Genomic DNA, 20,520 nt, shown 5'->3' with positions numbered 1-20,520 from the left:
AACTGTAAGGTTTCTTGACATGTAGATTTTTAAAATGCTTTATTGTAATAAAATATATATAACTTAAAATTGACCATTTTACCATTTTGATATACAATTCAGTGCCATTAAGTATGTTCACAATGGGCTGGGTGCGGTGGCTCACTCCTGTAATCCCAACACTTTGGGGTCCAAGGCCGGTGGATCACCTGAGGTCGGGAGTTCAAGACCTGCCTGATCAACATGGAGAAACCCTGTCTCTGCTAAAAATACAGAATTAGCCAGGCATGGTGGTGCATGCCTGTAATCCCAGCTACTCAGGAGGCTGAGGCAGGAGAATGGCTTGAACCTGGGAGGTGGAGGTTGCGGTGAGCTGAGATCGCACCACTGCACTCCAGCCTGGGCAACAAGAGCAAAACTCCATCTCAAAAAAAAAAAAAAAAAAAATGTGTTCACAATGTTGGGTAACCATCACCATTTCTACTTTCAGAACTTTTTTTTATCATCCCAAACAGAAACTCTTATCTGTTAAACAATAGATTAAAACCCCCATTTCTCCCTCCCCCTAGCCTCTGGTAACTTTTTTTTTTTTTTTTTTTTTTTGAGACAGAGTCTCACAGTGTTGCCTGGGCTGGAGTGCAGTGGCGCGACCTCCACGCCCTGCAACCCCCGCCTCCCGAGTTCTAGTGATTCTCCTGCCTCAGCCTCCCAAGTAGCTGGGATTACAGGCTCCTACCACCATACCCAGATAATTTTTTGTATTTTTAGTAGAGATGTGGTTGGTCTCAAATTCCTGACCTCGTGATCCGCCCCCCTCAACCTCTCAAAGTGCTGGGATTACAGGGTGAACCACCGTGCCCTGCTGTAACTTCTATTCTACTTTCTCTATCTACAAATTTGCCTACTCTGGGTACCTCATACAAGTGGAATCACACAGTATTTTGTACTTTGTGTCTCTCTTATTTCGCTGATTATGTTTTCAGGTTCATTTATTTTGTGTGTTTGTATTCTTGAAGTCAGTGGAAAGCTGAGTTAACAAAATCAATCAATTAACAAAATCAGCAAGTGTTAAGCATCTTCTATATTCATGGCACCAACAAATTTAAGATTTTCTTTTTAATAGTGAATATTATAATTTATATTCCCTGCGAATTTCTTAATCCTGTCCCAGCTACAAAACAATCCCTGGTTTACATATGTTCCCTAATAGGAATGGCCATCAAATATGGCACAAATTGACCCCCAAAAATACTATCTTTGCCTTCCTAGTGGTCACTGTTTTTTCTTTCTTCCTTCCCTTGTTTTATGGATGTCATTGCTGTTATTCCTAGCCTTTGGACCTTTTACTCACCCTGTTTTAATGCTTGTTGAGTAACACATTTTTATTTGGAGATAGTGTCTTGCTCAGTCACCCAGGTTGGAGTGCAATGGCATGATCTCAGCTCACTGCAGCCTCTGCCTCTCAGGCTCAAGCAGTCCTCCCGTCTCAGCCTCCCAAGTAGCTGGGACTACAGGTGTGCACCACCACACCTGGCTAATTTTTATATTTTTATTAGAAATGTGGTTTTGCTATGTCGTCCAGGCTGGTCTTGAACTCCTGGACTCAAGTGATCTGCCTGCGTCAGCATCCCAAAGTGCTGGAATTACAGGCTTGAGCTACCGTAACACATTTTTTAGTAGGACAGTGGGGTAGAGAAGAGGAGAGAGTGGGTGGAAAGTATGCACCTACCATTTTCTCATTTTCCCTGAATCTTCTGAAATAGGAGCTGAGTCAGAAAGATAAATCTCATTTCACTGTTGTTTCCCACAACTTGCTCACCTAATGCCATTGCATCATCTTGCCACTTTCCTCTGACTTTATTGTATCTCCTTATTGGTGATTTTTGTTGCTTTGTCCAAGAGTACCCAAGTGAGTTATTTGTCCCTTTTTTTGTATAGACAGCATGCTTTGTGACTTACCATCATTTTGTCTACATAAGTTAGACTATTTTATGTACCCTTTTGTTTAGTCAGATTGGTTTGATCACTTAATGTTTGTACCTCTTGAGGAAAAATTTAGTTGGGAAAGTAGTGGTGAATTTCTGTGACTCTGCTATTTGAACATTAGGAGACAGCAATCAAATATATGACTGATGGATGTTTACTGAAACATATTCTTGGAGATCCAAATCTTACCAAATTCAGTGTCATTATTTTGGATGAAGCCCATGAAAGAACTCTAACTACAGTGAGTATTTTATTTTTTTATTATTATTAGCAAGTAGTTTACTTGTTTGGGTAGCGTTTTACTATATAGAGAATTGCCTCCTCTTACTTTTTAATTTAATTTAATTTTTTAGAGATAGGGTCTTGCTCCATCACCCAGACTGAAGAGCAGTGGCACGATCATAGCTCACTGCACCCTTGAACTCCTGGGCTCAAGTGATCCTCCCACCTCAGCCTCCCGAGTTGCTAGTACTGCAGACGTGCATCAGCATGTCTGGCTAATTTTTAAGAACATTTTTTGTAGAGACTTTCATTTTGTTTCCCTGGCAGGTCTCAACCTCCTGGCCTCCCACCTTGGCCTCCCAAAGTGCTGGGATTACAGGTGTGAGCCACTGCACTTGGCTCTTATATTTTAATCTATTAAAATAGGAATTCCTTGGATAGAATAGCAATGTATTTAAAATAGCTTGGTTGTTAAGTGCTTGTGACTTACTAGAAATTTACTTTTCTTTCAGGATATCTTATTTGGTTTATTGAAGAAGCTATTTCAGGAGAAGTCTCCTAATAGGAAGGAGCATTTAAAAGTGGTGGTAATGTCAGCAACTATGGAATTAGCCAAGCTCTCTGCATTCTTTGGAAATTGTCCAATATTTGATATACCTGGAAGGCTTTATCCAGTCAGAGAGAAATTCTGCAATTTGATTGGTCCACGAGACAGAGAAAATACTGCGTATATTCAAGCGGTATTACTTGGCATTCATTTAATGTCTTTTTTTAATATCTGTGATTCTTACTAATTAGGTAGTTTGATAATTCGTTTGTTCCCTACTATTTTAATGACAGCCCTCACAGGTCCTAGAATTTTTAAGAACCAAGTTTAATTTTTCTGTGGGGCAAGGGAAGTGGTGGTAAGGGAATGACTGTATTTGCACTAGCATATTATGCCTGCATTTCTTGCTTCAGATTGTGAAAGTCACCATGGATATCCATTTGAATGAAATGGCTGGAGACATCTTGGTTTTTCTGACTGGTGAGCATTAGTATCAAGTTAAAAAACTTACTATTTGTAAGTAAGGAATGTGACACCCAGTAGAGTGCTACCTTTGTTGGGAATTCTGTGCCCTTCTCAAGTGTTGCCCTAGCTTTTTTTGATTATCTGAATAATTTTAGGTAAAAGATATATAAAAATTGTAGGCTAGCTGCCAAAGAGAATTACATATATGTATGTCAAAGACATAATAGTATATATATATTTTATGTCAAAGGCATAGTAGTGTGTGTGTATATATATACACACACACACCCACGTATATATGTCAAATGTCAAAGACATCAGGCTCATTAGTAAATATATGTAAAACACACTGACCTTTTAATTGAAAGAAATTAAATAGTGAAATATTGTTTTTATTGGTCTGTCTTAGATAGAAATGTAACCTGACTAAACAGACCTGGGTTAATTCCATTATTTCAAAGGACATCTCACCAGGTTCTTCTTTGGGTGGTGGCATTGTGGCCTTATGTGTGATAACAGCACATAAGGTGTAAAATCTATGTATCATAGACAAGCATGTGGCATTTTTGGAGATCAAAAATAAAATAGTTAAATCCTAAACTAGTAGTGTAACTTTTCAAGTAGCAGCACCCTCCTAATAGGAATTAGTAGTTTCCTTGTTTACTTTTTTCCTCTGCCTTGTACTAATGTCAGAAGTGAGGGATTGTAACAATCTTTGCCTTTTGGAGATTACTTATTTTGAAATTTACCCAAATGCAATAGCACCTGGACTAGCTTTTCCCCTTTGTTAACAATTTAGTGAGTCTTCTCAAATACTGTGTTAACAGGGTGAAAAACTTGAAGATGATAAATATTTTTATTCCTTTAGAGATTTAAGTTCCTTAGAAACTGATGTTTCTTCTACTTCAAATTTTTTGGTTGAAATATGTTACAGCTTAGGTGTTCATCTCCTTTACTTTAAATGAGAGATTTACAATAATTTCTAGGCAAAATTAATTTTAATATTGACATTTTCTTTATTCTTAAATTAATTTTTCTGTTCAGTTGCTGAATTTTTTTTTTTCTTTCTGTTTTAGGCCAGTTTGAAATCGAAAAAAGTTGTGAGTTACTTTTTCAGATGGCAGAGTCTGTTGATTATGATTACGATGTTCAAGATACCACCCTCGATGGCTTGTTAATATTGCCATGTTATGGATCTATGACAACAGGTAATTTCTCATTAGAATAGAAAATTTGATTTTTTAAAAAAACTTTTTGTTGAATAATCAGGTTTACAGAAAAGCACTCAGGTCTTAAGTGGTTAGGTTAAGTTTCACAAACCAACCTCACCTTTGTAACCCACATCTAGATCGTGAAACAAATCAATGAGAACCAGCATTCCTTGAGAGAAGTGATTTTTGCCTGAAGTCTTTTTACATTTCACTTTTTCGAGAGCCTTGGATATCCCCCTTATTATCGTTAAGAGTATTGTTTCTCCTAGCAAAACAAAACTATTGGTGAGAATTCTTTGAAATGAGGACAGTAGTTTCTTGCTGGTATTACTGTAAGTCAAACCTAATTTGCCATTGCCGCAGAATTTTTAGAAATTGTATATATCCAGGTATATCTAAGTCTAAACACAGTGGATTGTTTTCCTTTTTTTTTTTTGTAACCAAGTCTCATTCTTGTCACCCAGGCTGCAGTGCAGTGGTGCAATCTCAGCCCACTGCAACCGCCACCTCCTGGGTTCAAGCGATTCTCCTTCTTCAGCCTCCCAAGTAGCTGGGATTGCAGGTGCTTGCCACTATGCCTCGCTAAGTTTTTTTTGTTTGTTTTTTAATAGAGATGGGGTTTTGCCATGTTGGCCAGGCTGGTCTCAAACTCGTGACCTCAGGTCATCTGCCTGTCTTGGCCTCCCAAATTGCTGGGATTACAGATGTGAGCCACCATGCCCAGCTGTGGATCATTTTCCTTTTAAAGTAGCCATGCCTTAGTCTGCTTTTCAAGCATGATCCTGTTCTTTGGTGAATTTCAAGAGCAGATACAAACTCTTGATTTGACATTTTGGTCATAGTAAATACTGTTGAATGAGGTTTAGAATTTGTTTTGTAAAACTTTTATTATGGAATTTAACTTGTAAAATTAAAGGGAAATTAACCTTAGCCTCCTATTTGGAGTTGGAATTAGCATTTGAATGTTTTTATATTTTACGTGTATGTGTATTAACAGCTTTTGTTGATTGGGTGATTCTTATCCCTATATTAACAAAGTTTTGGAATATATGTGTCAATAAAGAACATAGATGTGTTATTTTGGAAATCTCTTTTATGATGATATTAGCTCCTTTCTATTGAAGCATAGATATCTATTTTAGATTTTTACATCTTCAGGGAAATTCTTAGGATCATTGTTTCAGGTTCTCATTGTTTTCTCAAGATTTGGTTCACCAATGCTTTTATAATTTACTTTGTAACTGATAAAAAAACCCATTATGTTTGGTTTGTTGTTAACCATTAACTAAATATATACATAGACATATGTTTTTCTGTACAGAGTAAATAATTTCATCTTTCTTACTGCCACATTGAAAATAATGTTCTGGATCTTCTGTTGCCTCCGTTTTTTTTGTTTGTTTGTTTTTTTGAGATGGAGTCTCGCTCTATCACCCAGGCTGGAGTGCAGTGGTGCGATCTTGGCTCACTGCAACCTCTGCCTCCCGGATTCAAGCAATTCATAGAGACGGGATGTCACCGTGTTAGCCAGGATGGTCTCGATATCCTGACCTCGAGATCCTCCTGCCTTGGTCTCCCAAAGTGCTGGGATTACAGGCGTGAGCCACCGCACCTGGCCTAGAAACATGACTTTTAGTGAAAAATTGAGTTTTTCGAAACTTGAGTTTGACACATGCATGTTTTAAATTGGTATTTTCTTTTTATATATACTTTAGATCAACAGAGGAGAATATTTTTGCCACCTCCACCTGGAATTAGAAAATGTGTCATATCCACCAATATTTCTGCAACATCTTTGACAATAGATGGAATCAGGTATAACTTTTGAACTTTCTCTTAAAGTCAAGGAAACCTATCGTTACTAAACATTAGCTAAACATTACTGAGTTTGCTTTTCTGTGCCCTCCACTAATTCCCTTTTCTCCTACTTTTTAATGTTCTTAACATGTAATCACCTATTTTGTTTTGTAATTGATTGCTTTGAGCAGGAAATGGAGTAGGAGGTACATACTATATTCCTATTCACCCTTTTTTTTTAGAGACAGGTTCTCATTGTGTTGCTAAGGCTGGAGTATAGTGACTATTCACAGGCATGCAGTCATAGCACACTACAGCCTTGAAGGGAGATCAACCAATCCTCCCGCCTCAGCCTCGTGGGTAGCTGGGACTACAGCATGTGTCACCATACTTGGCTGTTCACACTTTTTAACTGCTTGGCAACTTGAAGCTTCCTCTTTTCAAATTTAAGATTATGTAGATTATGTATAATGCTTCATGGGTTTCACTAAATAGGAAGCCAAACCTATTTTTCTGTACTCCCATTATAAGCATATACCTTAGATGATTTGATATTTCCTTCTACCTTGCAGCCTCACTTGGTAGAGTTAGTTGTATATCCAGTGTTTATCTGGATGTATTGTCTCTGACTTTTTATCTTTTTGTGAAAATTAACTATGATTCAGGTCCCTTATCTTTTCTGGATGTAGTAAATAGTGCTATCAAATTTTTGAGTAAATTTAGTAAGGAACACTAAGAAATTTTAAGTCTGGACTGATAACTAATGCAAAGTTCTTTAAGACTGGGTTATTTATCATTTACTCAATATATTTTATGTCTTTAGCTAAGTCTGATTGTCTGCCTAAGGAAGGCTGAACCTGAATCTCAGAGATCCTGTGTGTTTCTTCTGGGTAAAATGGTCACCCAGGTCTGAGAGGAAGTCTTAATTTACTCTGCTTTTCTTTGTTACTTTAAAAATAACGCTAAGGGGTTAAGGGAGTGCTCTCCTGGGTAAATTAACCTCTGTAGTTTTCTGTTTCCTACACAGGCAAAAGCCATTAAATAACAAGATTCAGAATGTTGTCTTGTTACTGCTATCCTGCTTTGGTTCCTTACCTGACTTGTTCACCATTTAATTGGCTTAGAATGGCATGTTAAGGGCTAGTTGAAATTAGATTCTGAATCTGTTAAAATGGTCTGAAACTGACTTTCAAGTTTGTGTATTTTTTTTATTGAGGCAAAATTCACATAAAATTAATAATTTAAAAATGAACAATTAAGTAATACTTAGTACATTTACAGTATTGTGCAACCACTGCTTCTACTTAGTTCTAAAATATTTCAACACCTCAAAATAAGACCCCACATCCATTAAGCACATACTCCACATTCCTCTCTCGACCCCAGCCCTTGGCAACTACCAGTCTTACTTTTTGTTTGTATGTGTTTTCTTTTTTTTTTAAATTCTTTAGATGTGTCAGCAGGAAGCAGTATGTATTTTCTGTTCTGAATATTTCATACAAATAGAATCATATAATATGTGGCCTTCTGTGTTTGCTTTCTTTCCCTTAGCATAATATTTTTGAGGTTTGTCAACATTGTAGCATCTATCTGTACTTCATTCTTTTTTGTGGCTGAATAATATTGCATAGTGTGAGTGTGTGTGTGTGTATATATATATTCAATTGTGTGTGTATATGTACTGCATACATATATGCAAAGCATTTTGTTCATCCCTTCATCCATTAATGAATGGTTAATGGACATTTAGGTTGTTTTTACCTTATGGCTATGATTCATAGTGCTAATATGAACATTGGTCTATAAGTATTTATTTGAGTACTTGTTCTCAGTTCTTTTTGGTGTATACTTAGAAGCAGAGTTGCTGGATCATATGGTCATTTTGTGTTTAACTTTTTGAGGACCGCTGAACAATTTTCCACCTTGGCTGAACCGTTTTACATTCCCATCAGCAACATATGAGGGTTCCAATTTCTTGACTTTCAAGTTTTACACGTAACATAAAAGGCATTGTGTACTTGCTAGTTTGCTAGAAAAGGAGAAACCAAAGTGGTTAAAAATTAACAAGTCTTCTTTTATTTTCCAGAAACTTAACTTGCTTTGATTCTTCTTAGATATGTGGTAGATGGTGGCTTTGTGAAGCAGTTAAATCACAACCCCAGATTAGGGTTGGACATCCTGGAGGTGGTTCCAATTTCAAAGTAAGTCTCTATGTCAAATCTTTTTATTCAAAGAACAACTGATTAGGTAATTTCTAGCTGGTTTGGGGAGAAAAAGTAAATTACCTGAGAAACCCACAGAATGTTTTGGAGACTTTTTGCGTTATTTTCCTTCTGTAGGAGCGAGGCATTACAGCGAAGTGGCCGAGCTGGCAGGACTTCTTCAGGAAAATGCTTTCGGATCTATAGTAAAGATTTTTGGAACCAGTGTATGCCTGACCATGTGATCCCTGAAATTAAGAGAACTAGTTTGACATCTGTAGTTCTGACCTTAAAGTGCCTTGCCATACACGATGTCATAAGGTATGTAGACAACTAGAAAAAAAAAGAAAAACTTGTTAGCATAGAGCCAAGTTATTGGCTCAAAAATTATTTTGAAATATTTGACTCATACATCCCTGAGAGTTTAGGCTAACCTCTTTTAGAGGTTGGTTTTTATATTGGTTGCTTTTCTTCTTTTTTTTGAGATGGAGTCTTGTTCCGTCGCCCAGGCTGGAAAGCAGTGGCATGATTACCACTCACTGCAACCTCCGCCTCCTGGGTTCAAGCAATTCTCTTGTTTCAGCCTCCTGAGTAGCTGGGACTACAGGTACTGGCCACCATGCCTAGCTGATTTTTGTATTTTTAGTAGAGACGGAGTTTCACCTTGTTGGTCAGGCTGGTCTCAAACTCCTGACCTCAGGTGATCCACCCGCCTTGGCCTCCCAAAATGCTGGGATTACACAGGCCACTGTGCCTTGTCCTGTTGGTTGCTTTTCAATTAAACTAACACAGAAGACTTCCTTGCATTGCTTTAGTAGGATCTCTTGCTCATGATTAACCTTGGCTTAATGGTGGCGTTGGGGGGTTGTGCTGATGTTTATTTGGATCACTTAATGACCACTGTTTATTTGTAATGAAAGGTATATAATGAGTTGGGCATAAGGGCTTATGCCTGTAATCCCAACACTGTGGGTGGCCAAAGTGGGAAGGTTGCTTGAGCCTGGGAGTTCGAGATGAGCCTGGGCAACATAGTGAGACCTTGTCTCTACAATTAAAAGAAAAAAAAAAAAGTCTGATATGGTGCATGTTTGAGTCCCAGATATTTGGAAGCTGAGATGGGAAGATCGCTGGAGCCTGGGAGGTAGAGGCTGCAGTGAGCCATGATTGCACCAGCGCACTCCAGCCTGGGCAACAGAGTGAGACCCTGTTTCAAAAGAAAGGGGCTGGGTGCGGTGGCTCACATCCGTAATCCCAGCATTTTGGGAGGCCAAGGTGGGAGGATCCCTTGAGGCCAGGAGTTTGAGACCCGCCTGGCCATCCTGGTGAAACCCTGTAGCTACTGAAAATGCAAAAATTAGCTGAGTTTGGTGACATGTGATTGTAGTCCCAGCTACTCCAGAGGCTGAAGCATGAGAATCACTTGAACCCAGGAGGCAGAGGTTGCAATGTGCCAAGATCACGCCACTGCACTCCAGCCTGGTCAACAGAGTGAGATTATGTCTCAAAAAAAAAAAGGGTATACGTTGGAAAGTGGAGTGTTTTTTTTTTTGTATGGCCAGCATTATACTATATACCATGAAAGACAGAGTAATACTCTGTAGTTTTTTGCTTTCACTAAGCTTAAGCTTAAGTTATATTAGAGAAATAAGGTTCAGACATGTGAAATGAAGGATAGAATAACAGTTCTATCCTTTAGAACAGTTAAATTAGCCAAATGTTAAACAATATAATTTATTGGTATAGGATAGAATATTGTTGTAGATTGAAATTTCTATCATACATGGTAGAGGAATTAGTGGAGGAAAGTGCTATCTTGTTCTTTATTTTGTTCTTAATTCCCTTGGAATTTAAAAGTGTTCAGGAATTTTGGGGGAGGATAACCGTGCAGTTTTTAAATTCATAGTAAGTGATTATTAGGTGCATCCAAATATGTATTGTAGGCCAGGTGTGGTGGCTCATGCCCGTAATCCCAGCACTTTGGGAGGCTGAGATGGGTTGATCACCTGAGGTCAGGAGTTCAAGGCTACCCTGGCCAACATGGTGAAACCCCATCTCTACTAAAAATACAAAATTAGCCAGGATGGTGGTGCTCGTCTGTAATCCCAGCTACTTGGAAGGCTGAGGCAGGAGAATTACTTGAACCCGCTAGGCAGAGGTTGCAGTGAGCCGAGATCGTGCTCCAGCCTGGGCAACAAGAGCGCAACTCTGCCTCCAAAAACGAAAAACAAAAAAACCCCAAAACCCACAAATACTCATTGTATACTCTTGGAAAGCCAATTTGCCAATTTCAAAATGTTTTGATAGTTATCATTAGACTAGAGATTTTCTGAATGAGAATATGTAGATACTAGAAAGAGAAAAGCATGTAATACATGAAATTCTGACTGTAACAATAAATTATACCAGTGAAAAGAAGGAAAGAGCCATTTAAAGAAATCCAGATAGCCAAACAGAAAACTTTCAGATGAACCTAGATTTTAAAATAATGTCTTGATTTTTTTCATTTGGGGAAAAAGGGCCGTTTTTGGAAATAGTTGCTCAGTAAGCTTAATATTGACTCCTAGTATATTCACAAAGGATAGCAGAGCAGCCTCTAACCAAGAATGAGTATATATTAGAAAAATAGGAACAGTAATTAATATCATCTGCACTGAATTATATTTCCATCTTAAGTCTTAAAACCTATGTGTACTAAAAATCGCAAAATTTTGTTTCAAAATGCTTGAAACAAAAACCAAACAGGCTTCCTTTTTAAAAAGTATAAAGAATAAGGAGAGGTAGACCCAGTGTTTGGGATAGATGGTATAGTATTCACAGATGACAGAAAGAAAATGGAGCTTCTCAGTTATTATTTTGCTTTCCCTTTCTCTTCCATCAGGAAGAATGATTTTAAAACTGAAAATGCAAAAACAGGTCTGAATAAGAAGGAATTGATGACAAAGATGGATTAGGAAATAATGAGGGAAAACCCAACCACCATAAATGATTTTGTCTTGAGCATTTAGACATTATTTCTGTGGTGCTAAAAGTACTTGCAGATTTAGTGTCAGAGTCGTAGGTCATCTGTGAGAAATTATGCAGAATAGGTTATCAGAAAATGGTGAGAAAGGCAAATGTCTTGATTTTTTTCATTTAGTAAAAAGGGCGGGTTCTGGAAACAACTACCCAGTAAGCTTGACATTGATTACTAGGGAACTCTATTACTTATATAAACTTATTGAGAATGGTTTAAGGAAATTTAACAATGATTAATGAGTATGAATTTTAAAAGTTCACAATGAATATGTTATTTTTTGTTGTTGTTGTGTTTGGTTTTGGTTTTCTGAGACAGGATCTCACTCTGTCACCCAGGCTGGAGAGTAGTAGTGCAATCTCAGCTCACTGTAACCTCTGCCTCCCAGGTTCAAGCGATTCTCATGTCTCAGCCTTCTGAGTGACTGGGATTACCTGCGTGTTCCACCATGCCTGGCCGAATATGTCATTATAAGCCATTTCCTTTTCAGGACCATCCACATAATGGGTGCTCCGCAAGAATTTATTGAAAGTTAACCTAATGTCTTTTATTTTCAGCACAGTACTTAACAATACTGCATTTGATATCTTTGTGAATAAAAAAGTCGTCTGTAGATGACAGTACTGCTGATTATAGTTGCCAAATAGCCCACTCTAAAAAAGTATTAATTAATTGCTTAGTGTAGACTAGGTGAAGGTTTTACTAGTATTGTGCTGGACTTAGTTTTTTCTTGATAAACATTTTTAATAATGATATTGAATGAAAATATTGAAGTCATGATTACTTTTTCTGGAAAATATCTTAATATCTAATAGGTAGATTATTACAACCAAGCTTTATTTTATTTTTTTATTTTATTGTACTTTAAGTTCTAGGGTACATGTGCACAACGTGCAGGTTTGTTACATATGTATACATGTGCCATGTTGGTGTGCCGCACCCATTAACTCGTCATTTACATTAGGTATATCTCCTAATGCTATCCCTCCCCACTCTCCCCACCGACAATAGGCCCCAGTGTGTGATGTTCCCCTTCCTGTGTCCAAGTGTTCTCATTGTTCAATTCCTACCTATGAGTGAGAACATGTGGTGTTTGGTTTTTTGTCCTTGTGATATAGTTTGCTGAGAATGATGGTTTCCAGCTTCATCCATGTTCCTGCAAAAGACATGAACTCATCATTTTTTATGGCTGCATAGTATTCCGTGGTGTATATGTGCCACATTTTCTTAATCCAGTCTATCATTGTTGGATGTTTGGGTTGATTCCAAGTCTTTGCTATTGTGAATAATGCCGCAATAAACATATGTGTGCATGTGTCTTTATAGCAGCATGATTTATAATCCTTTGAGTATGCACCCAGTAATGGGATGGCTGGGTCAAATGGTATTTCTAGTTCTGGATCCCTGAGGAATTGTCACACTGTCTTCCACAATGGTTGAACAAGTTTACAGTCCCTCCAACAGTGTAAAAGTGTTCCTATTTCTCTACATCCTCTCCAGCACCTGGTGTCTCCTGACTTTTTAATGATCACCATTCTAACTGGTATGAGATGGTATCTCATTGTGGTTTTGATTTGTATTTCTCTGATGGCCGGTGATGATGAGCATTTTTTCATGTGTCTGTTGGCTGCATAAATGTCTTCTTTTGAAAAGTGTCTGTTCATATCCTTCGCCCACTTGTTGATGGGGTTGTTTGTTTTTTTCTTGTAAATTTGTTTGAGTTCTTTGTAGATTCTGAATATTAGCCCTTTGTCAGATGAGTAGATTGCAAAAATTTTCTCCCATTCTGTAGGTTGCCTGTTCACTCTGATGGTAGTTTATTTTGCTGTATAGAAGCTCTTTAGTTTAATTAGATCCCATTTGTCAATTTTGGCTTTTGTTGCCATTGCTTTTGGTGTCTTAGACATGAAGTCCTTGCCCATGCCTATGTCCTGAGTGGTATTGCCTAGGTTTTCTTCTAGGGTTTCAGGGTTTTTACGGTTTTCGGTCTAACATTTAAGTCTTTAATCCATCTTGAATTAATTTTTGTAAAAGGTGTAAGGAGGGGATCCAGTTTCAGCTTTCTACATATGGCTAGCCAGTTCTCCCAAAACCGTTTATTAAATAGGGAATCCTTTCCCCATTTCTTGTTTTTCTCAGGTTTGTCAAAGATCAGATGGTTGTAGATGTATGGTATTATTTCTGAGGGCTGTGTTCTGTTCCATTGGTCTATATCTCTGTTTTGGTACCAGCACCATGCTGTTTTGGTTACTGTAGCTTTGTAGTATAGTTTGAAGTCAGGTAATGTGTTGCCTCCAGCTTTGTTCTTTTGGCTTAGGATTGACTTGGCAATGTGGACTCTTTTGGTTCCATATGAACTTTAAAGTAATTTTTTCCAATTCTGTGAAGAATGTCATTGGTAGCTTGATGGGGATGGCATTGAATCTATAAATTACCTTGGGCAGTGTGGCCATTTTCATGATATTGATTCTTCCTATCCATGAGCATGGAATGTTCTTCCATTTGTTTGTATCCTCTTTTATTTTGTTGAGCAGTGGTTTGTAGTTCTCCTTGAAGAGGTCCTTCACCATCCCTTGTAAGTTGGATTCCTAGGTATTTTATTCTCTTTGAAGCAATTGTGAATGGGAGTTCACTCATGATTTGGTTCTGTGTTTGTCTGTTATTGGTGTATAAGAATGCTTGTGATTTTTGCACATTGATTTTGTATCCTGAGACTTTGCTGAAGTTGCTTATCAGCTTAAGGAGATTTTGGGCTGAGACGATGGGGTTTTCTAGATACACAATCGTGTCATCTGCAAACAGGGACAATTTGACTTCCTCTTTTCCTAATTGAATTCCCTTTATTTCTTTCTCCTGCCTGATTGTCCTGGCCAGAACTGCCAACACTATGTTGAATAGGAGTGGTGAGAGAGGGCATCCCTGTCTTGTGCCAATTTTCAAAGGGAATGCTTCCATTTTTTGCCCATTCAGTATGATATTGGCTGTGGGTTTGTCATAAATAGCTCTTATTATTTTGAGATACGTCCCATTAATACCTAATTTATTGAGAGTTTTTAGCATGAAGGGCTGTTGAATTTTGTCAAAGGCCTTTTCTGCATCTATTGAGATAATCATGTGGTTTTTGTCATTGGTTCTGTTTATATGCTGGATTACGTTTATTGATTTGCGTATGTTGAACCAGCCTGGCATCACAGGGATGAAGCCCACTTGATCATGGTAGATAAGCTTTTTGATGTGTTGCTGGATTCAGTTTGCCAGTATTTTATTGAGGATTTTTGCATCGATGTTCATCAGGGATATTGGTCTAAAATTCTCTTTCTTTGTTGTGTCTCTCCCAGGCTTTGGTATCAGGATGATGCTGGCCTCATAAAATGAGTTAGGGAGGATTCCCTCTTTTTCTATTGATTGCAGTAGTTTGAGAAGGAATGGTACCAGCTCCTCCTTGTACCTCTGGTAGAATTCAGCTGTGAATCTGTCTGGTCCTGGACTTTTTTTGGTTGGTAGGCTGTTAATTATTGCGTCAATTTCAGAGCCTGTTATTGGTCTATTCAGAGATTCACCTTCTTCCTGGATTAGTCTTGGGAAGGGTGTGTGTGTCAAGGAATTTATCCATTTCTTCTAGATTTTCTAGTTTATTTGCGTAAAGGTGTTTATAGTGTTCTCTGATGGTAGTTTGTATTTCTGTGGGATTGGTGGTGTTATCCCCTTTATCATTTTTTATTGCATCTATTTGATTCTTCTCTCTTTTCTTCTTTATTAGTCTTGCTAGTGGTCTATTTTGTTGATCTTTTCAAAAAACCAGCTCCTGGATTCATTGTTTTTTTTGGAGGGTTTTTTGTGTCTCTATCTCCTTCAGTTCTGCTCTGATCTTAGTTATTTCTTGCTTTCTGCTAGCTTTTGAAAGTGTTTGCTCTTGCTTCTCTAGTTCTTTTAATTGTGATGTTAGGGTGTCAATTTTAGATCTTTCCTGCTTTCTCTTGTGGGCATTTAGTGCTATAAATTTCTCTCTACACACTGCTTTAAATGTGTCCCAGAGATTCTGGTATATTGTGTCTTTGTTCTCATTGGTTTCAAAGAACGTCTTTATTTCTGCCTTCATTTCATTATTTACCCAGTAGTCATTCAGGAGCAGGTAAAACCAAACTTTAAAATGACTAACAGATTAGAACCATGGGCAAAAATCAACAGGGTATACATTTGAAAGGATATATTTTATATCCTGTGTTTGGGATGTACAATAGCAAATACATGTGGTAGAGATCTGAAATTATTAGATCATCACAAACTTAATATGAACTTATAGCTATGGCTCTGTTTAAAAAATTTGTTTTAGGCCGGGTGCGGTGGCTCATGCCTGTAATCCCAGCACTTCGGGAGGCTGGGCGGGCAGATCACGAGGTCAGGAGATTGAGACCATCCTGGCTAACATGGTGAAACCCTGTCTCTACTAAAAATACAAAAAATTAGCTGGGTGTGGTGACAGGCACCTGTAGTCCCAGCTACTCAGGAGGCTGAGGCAGGAGAATGGCGTGAACCCGGGAGGCGGAGCTTGCAATGAGCCCAGATTACGCCACTGCACTCCAACCTGGGCAACAGAGTGAGACTCCGTCTCAAAAAAAAAATTAAATTAAATTTAAAAAGTATTTTGAGGCCGGGTGTGGTGGCTCACGCCTGTAATCCTAGCACTTTGGGAGGCCAAGGTGGGCGGATTGCTTAAGCACTGGAGTTCAAGACCAGCCTGGGCAACACGGCGAAACCCTGTCTCTACTAAAACACAAAAAATTAGCCAGGCGTGGTGGTATGTGCCTGTAGTCCTAGCTACTCAGGAGGCTGAGGCAGGAGAATTGCTTGAACCTGGGAGATGGAGGTTGCAGTGCGCAGAGGTCGTGCCATCGCACTCCAGCCTGGGCAACAGAGTGAGTCTCCGTCTCCAAAAAGAAAAAAGCATTTTAAGGTACTATTGAACAATTTATAATTTTCAGCCACTTTCAATTAATATTTCTCTACTATTTTTATAAAAGTTTGGAAAAAAATTATGGAGTACAGAAAAGAGTACACTTGACATTGGCTGTGAAGGATGGGTGGGGCAGGATTAGGATAAGTAGGGAGACTGGTGAGAGTATTTCAGCTAAGGGGAGTCAAAAAGAATCACTTCTTGAAGTAGAGGAGTGTGATTCAGAAAAAAATTATTTCCTCTTTTGCTGAAAGCTGATCATGATCATAGAATTTTTTTTTAGAAAAAGATGACTTGAAAAATAGAAATAAAACCTTTTAAAGAAATTTTCGTCATATCTATATAAAATCCTACCATGTTCAAGGAATGCCTCTCACTTCATATCTTATTTAAACACACAGGTTTCCCTATTTGGATCCACCTAATGAGAGACTTATTTTAGAAGCTCTTAAACAACTTTACCAGTGTGATGCTATTGACAGGTAAAAAAAAAAAAAAAAAAAAAAAAAAAAACGCATAACCAAAATAGATATTGATCTCTTTTTAAACAGGGCTCTAAATAACTTTCTCTATCAGTAGAAAATAATTTGTTTACATTGAATGGATTGTTTTACTTGAAGTTAGAATTTGTCGTTAGTCTTTCATCACAATTCTGATTGAAAAACTAGCCTGGCGCGGTGGCTCACGCCTGTAATCCCAGCACTTTGGGAGGCTGAGGTGGGTGGATCATGAGGTCGGGAGATTGAGACCATCCTGGCTAACATGGTGAAGCCCTGTCTCTACTAAAAATACAAAAACAGTATTAGCTGGGTATGGTTGCGGGCGCCTGTAGTCCCAGCTACTTGGGAGGCTGAGGCAGGAGAATGGTGTGAACCTGGGAGGCGGAGCTTGCAGTGAGCCAAGATCGTGCCACTGCACTCCAGCCTGGGTGGCAGAGCGAGACTTCGTCTAAAAAAAACAAAAAAAGAGAGAGAAAAACTACAAGATAAAACCCCTTTTGTTTAATAAATATTGGTATTGTTTAACAAGTAATTTCTGAGTACCATTTTAGTGCCAGGCATTATGCTAGATACATAAAAATGATAAAGGAGCCAGAGTCCTTGTTTTTATGTTTGTGTGATGGGGTAAAGTTTGATATTAATAATTATTATTCTCTTGGATGTGTGTGGTGGCTCACGCCTGTAATTCCAGCACTTTGGGAGGACAAGGCGGGCAGATTGCTTGAGTGCAGTTGTTTGAGACCTGTCTGGGAAATAGTAAAACCCATCTCCACTGTAAATACAAAAATCAGACGGTCGTGGTGGCACACACCAGTAGTTCCAGCTACTCAGGAAGCTGAGGTGGGAGGATCACTTGAGCTTCGGAGGTGGGGGTTGCAGTGAGTTGAGGAGATTGCGCCATTGCACTCCAGCCTGAGGGACAGAGCAAGACCTTGTCTCCAAAAAAAAAAAAAAAAAAAAAAAGGTAAAATAAAATAAAAATACAATTATTATTCTGTCATGTCTTCAAAGACATTTTCTTTCTTTCTTTTTTTTTTTTTTTTTTTTTTTTTTTTTTTTTTTTTTTTTTTTTTTTTTTTTTTGAGACAGAGTTTTGCTCTTGTTGTCCAGGCTGGCCTGGAGTACAATGGTGCAATCTCAGCTCACTGCAGTCTCCGCCTCCCAGGTTCAAGCAATTCTCCTGCCTCAGCTCCCAAGGAGCTGGGGTTATAAGCATGTACCACCATGCCCTGGTAATTTTTTTATATTTTGGTAGAGACAGGGTTTCACCATATTGGTCAGGCTGGTCTCGAACTCCTGACCTCAAGTGATCCACCTACCTCAGCCTCCCAAAGTGCTGGGATTACAGGTGTCAGCCACTGCACTGGGCCCCTCTATGCTTTTGTAACATGTTTGTATCTTTTATTATATTCGTTTATTCTGCCTCATTGCTTACTGGATGTATCATAACTTTTGACAGTAGGGATTTATCTTCGTGTTTCTCTTAGCAGTAACCACAGTATTTAATTTTTTTTGGTTTTTTTTTTTTTCGTTTGTTTTTTGTTTTTTGAGATGGAGTCTGGCTTTGTCATTCAGGCTGGAGTGCAGGGGCACGATCTCAGCTCACTGCAACTCCTGCCTCCCAGGTTTGAGTGATTCTCCTGCCTCAGCCTCCCAAGTAGCAGGGACTACAAGTGCATGCCACCAAATTTTTGTAATAGCAAATGGGACTCCTGACAAGTGATCATGCCTCACTTCCCAAAGTGCAGGATTATAGGCATGAGCCACCAGCTAATTTTTTTTTTTTTTTTTTTTTTTTTTTTTTTTTTTTTTTTTTTGAGACGGATAGGCTCTGTCGCCCAGGCTGGAGTGCAGTGGGGTTTCACTGCAAGCCTCCCGGGTTCACGCCATTCTCCGGCCTCAGGAGTAGCTGGGACTACAGGCGCCCGCCACCTCTTGAACTCTTAATAGAGACTGACCTCCAGGTGATCCCTGACCTGCCTCCCGCTTCCCCCAAAGTGCTAGGATTATAGGCATGAGCCACCACGGTTGGCCTAATTTTCTTAAATTGAATTGAACTTCTGGAGGTGATTGGAGGTAATGTAAATTATATTTGATTTATTCTGAATGATGAATGTTACATTTGAACTCTCCCAATGTAGAAAGACTTAAAAACTTTTTCTTTGTATTAAGGAGTGGCCATGTCACCAGATTGGGTTTGTCTATGGTGGAGTTTCCTTTGCCTCCACATCTGACATGTGCAGTAATAAAAGCTGCTTCCCTGGATTGTGAAGATCTACTACTTCCAATAGCAGCAATGTTGTCTGTGGAAAACGTCTTCATTAGACCTGGTAAGATGTTTATTTTAAGTTGTGTTTTTTAAAATTAATAAACTTGGCCGGGCACGGTGGCTCACGCCTGTAATCCCAGCACTTTGGGAGGGCAAGGAGGGTGGATTGCTTGAGGTCAGGAGTTGGAAGACCAGCATGACCAACATGGTGAAACACCGTCTCTACTAAAAAAGGAAAAATACAATTTAAAAAATTACTAGAGTTAATTTTTTTTTTTTTTAATTTTTTTTTTTTTGAGACGGAGTCTCGCTCTGCCGCCCAGGCTGGAGTACAGTGGTCGGATCTCAGCTCACTGCAAGCTCCGCCTCCCGGGTTTACGCCATTCTCCTGTCTTAGCCTCCTGAGTAGCTGGGACTACAGGCGCCCGCCACCTCGCCCGGCTAGTTTTTTGTGTTTTTAGTAGAGACGGGGTTTCACTGTGTTAGCCAGGATGGTCTCGATCTCCTGACCTTGTGATCCACCCATCTCGGCCTCCCAAAGTGCTGGGATTACAGGCTTGAGCCACCACGCCCGGCCTTGGAGTTTATTTTTTAGAGAATTTTTAAGTTTACAGAAAAATTGAGTAGAAAGTACAGAGGGTTCACATTCATCCCCTCAACCTCCCACAGCAATTTATCCTATTAACAGCTTTCATTTGTATGACACATAAGTTGCAATTGGTGAGCCAATATTGACACCTTATTATTAACTAAAGGGATCACTGTTTGTGCTATATGGTTTTAGCTGGGATTACAGGCAAGTGCCGTTATGCCTGGCTAATTTTGTATTTTTAGTAAAGACGTAGTTTCTCCATGTTAGCCAGGCTGGTCTCGAACTCCTGACCTCAGGTGATCTGCCCACCTTGGCCTCCCAAAGTGCTGGGATTACAGGCATGAGCCAGCACGCCCAGCCGGGTTGTTTTCTTATTGTTAAGAGGTCTTTGCATATTTTAAATAGTTCTTTAACAGATATATCTTTTGTAAATATGTTCTCCTAGTCTGTGGTTTATCTTCTTTTTTTTTTTTTTTTTTTTTCCCTCTCAGTCGCCCAGGCTGGAGTGCAGTGACGCGATCTTGGCTAACTGCAAGCTCCGCCTCCCGGGTTCATGCCATTCTCCTGCCTCAGCCTCCCAAGGAGCTGGGACTACAGGTGCCCACCGCCACGCCTGGCTAATTTTTTGCATTTTTAGTAGAGACGGGGTTTTACCGTGTTAGCCAGGATGGTCTCGATCTCCTGACCTCGTGATCTGCCCACCTCGGCCTCCTAAAGTGCTGGGATTACAGGCGTGAGCCACCGTGCCCAGCCTGGTTTATCTTCTAATTGTTTTGACATTGCC

At 39.0% G+C, this 20,520-nt stretch overlaps 2 protein-coding genes across 5 annotated transcripts in view; one reads left to right on the top strand and one right to left on the bottom strand.

Moving 5' to 3' along the window:
• SKA2 (spindle and kinetochore associated complex subunit 2) overlaps nucleotides 1-20,520 on the bottom strand; it is a 976,874-nt gene that overhangs the window by 449,620 nt on the left and 506,734 nt on the right. The window lies entirely within an intron of this gene.
• The window catches only part of DHX40 (DEAH-box helicase 40), a 45,677-nt gene that overhangs the window by 5,174 nt on the left and 19,983 nt on the right, over nucleotides 1-20,520 (top strand). For all 3 annotated transcript variants that reach the window (XM_050764675.1, XM_050764677.1, XM_050764676.1), the window contains 9 exons: nucleotides 2,087-2,206; nucleotides 2,700-2,927; nucleotides 3,148-3,214; nucleotides 4,276-4,407; nucleotides 6,126-6,225; nucleotides 8,322-8,408; nucleotides 8,547-8,729; nucleotides 16,777-16,857; nucleotides 19,048-19,205. In XM_050764675.1, the coding sequence (XP_050620632.1) occupies nucleotides 2,087-2,206; nucleotides 2,700-2,927; nucleotides 3,148-3,214; nucleotides 4,276-4,407; nucleotides 6,126-6,225; nucleotides 8,322-8,408; nucleotides 8,547-8,729; nucleotides 16,777-16,857; nucleotides 19,048-19,205 (1,156 nt within the window). The remainder of the gene's footprint in view (nucleotides 1-2,086; nucleotides 2,207-2,699; nucleotides 2,928-3,147; nucleotides 3,215-4,275; nucleotides 4,408-6,125; nucleotides 6,226-8,321; nucleotides 8,409-8,546; nucleotides 8,730-16,776; nucleotides 16,858-19,047; nucleotides 19,206-20,520) is intronic.

Source organism: Macaca thibetana, chromosome 16, assembly GCF_024542745.1.
Source record: "Macaca thibetana thibetana isolate TM-01 chromosome 16, ASM2454274v1, whole genome shotgun sequence".
NCBI classification, from domain to species: domain Eukaryota; kingdom Metazoa; phylum Chordata; class Mammalia; order Primates; family Cercopithecidae; genus Macaca; species Macaca thibetana.
Note: the sequence above shows the minus strand (reverse complement) of the source record. Positions and strands in the feature narration are given on the sequence as shown.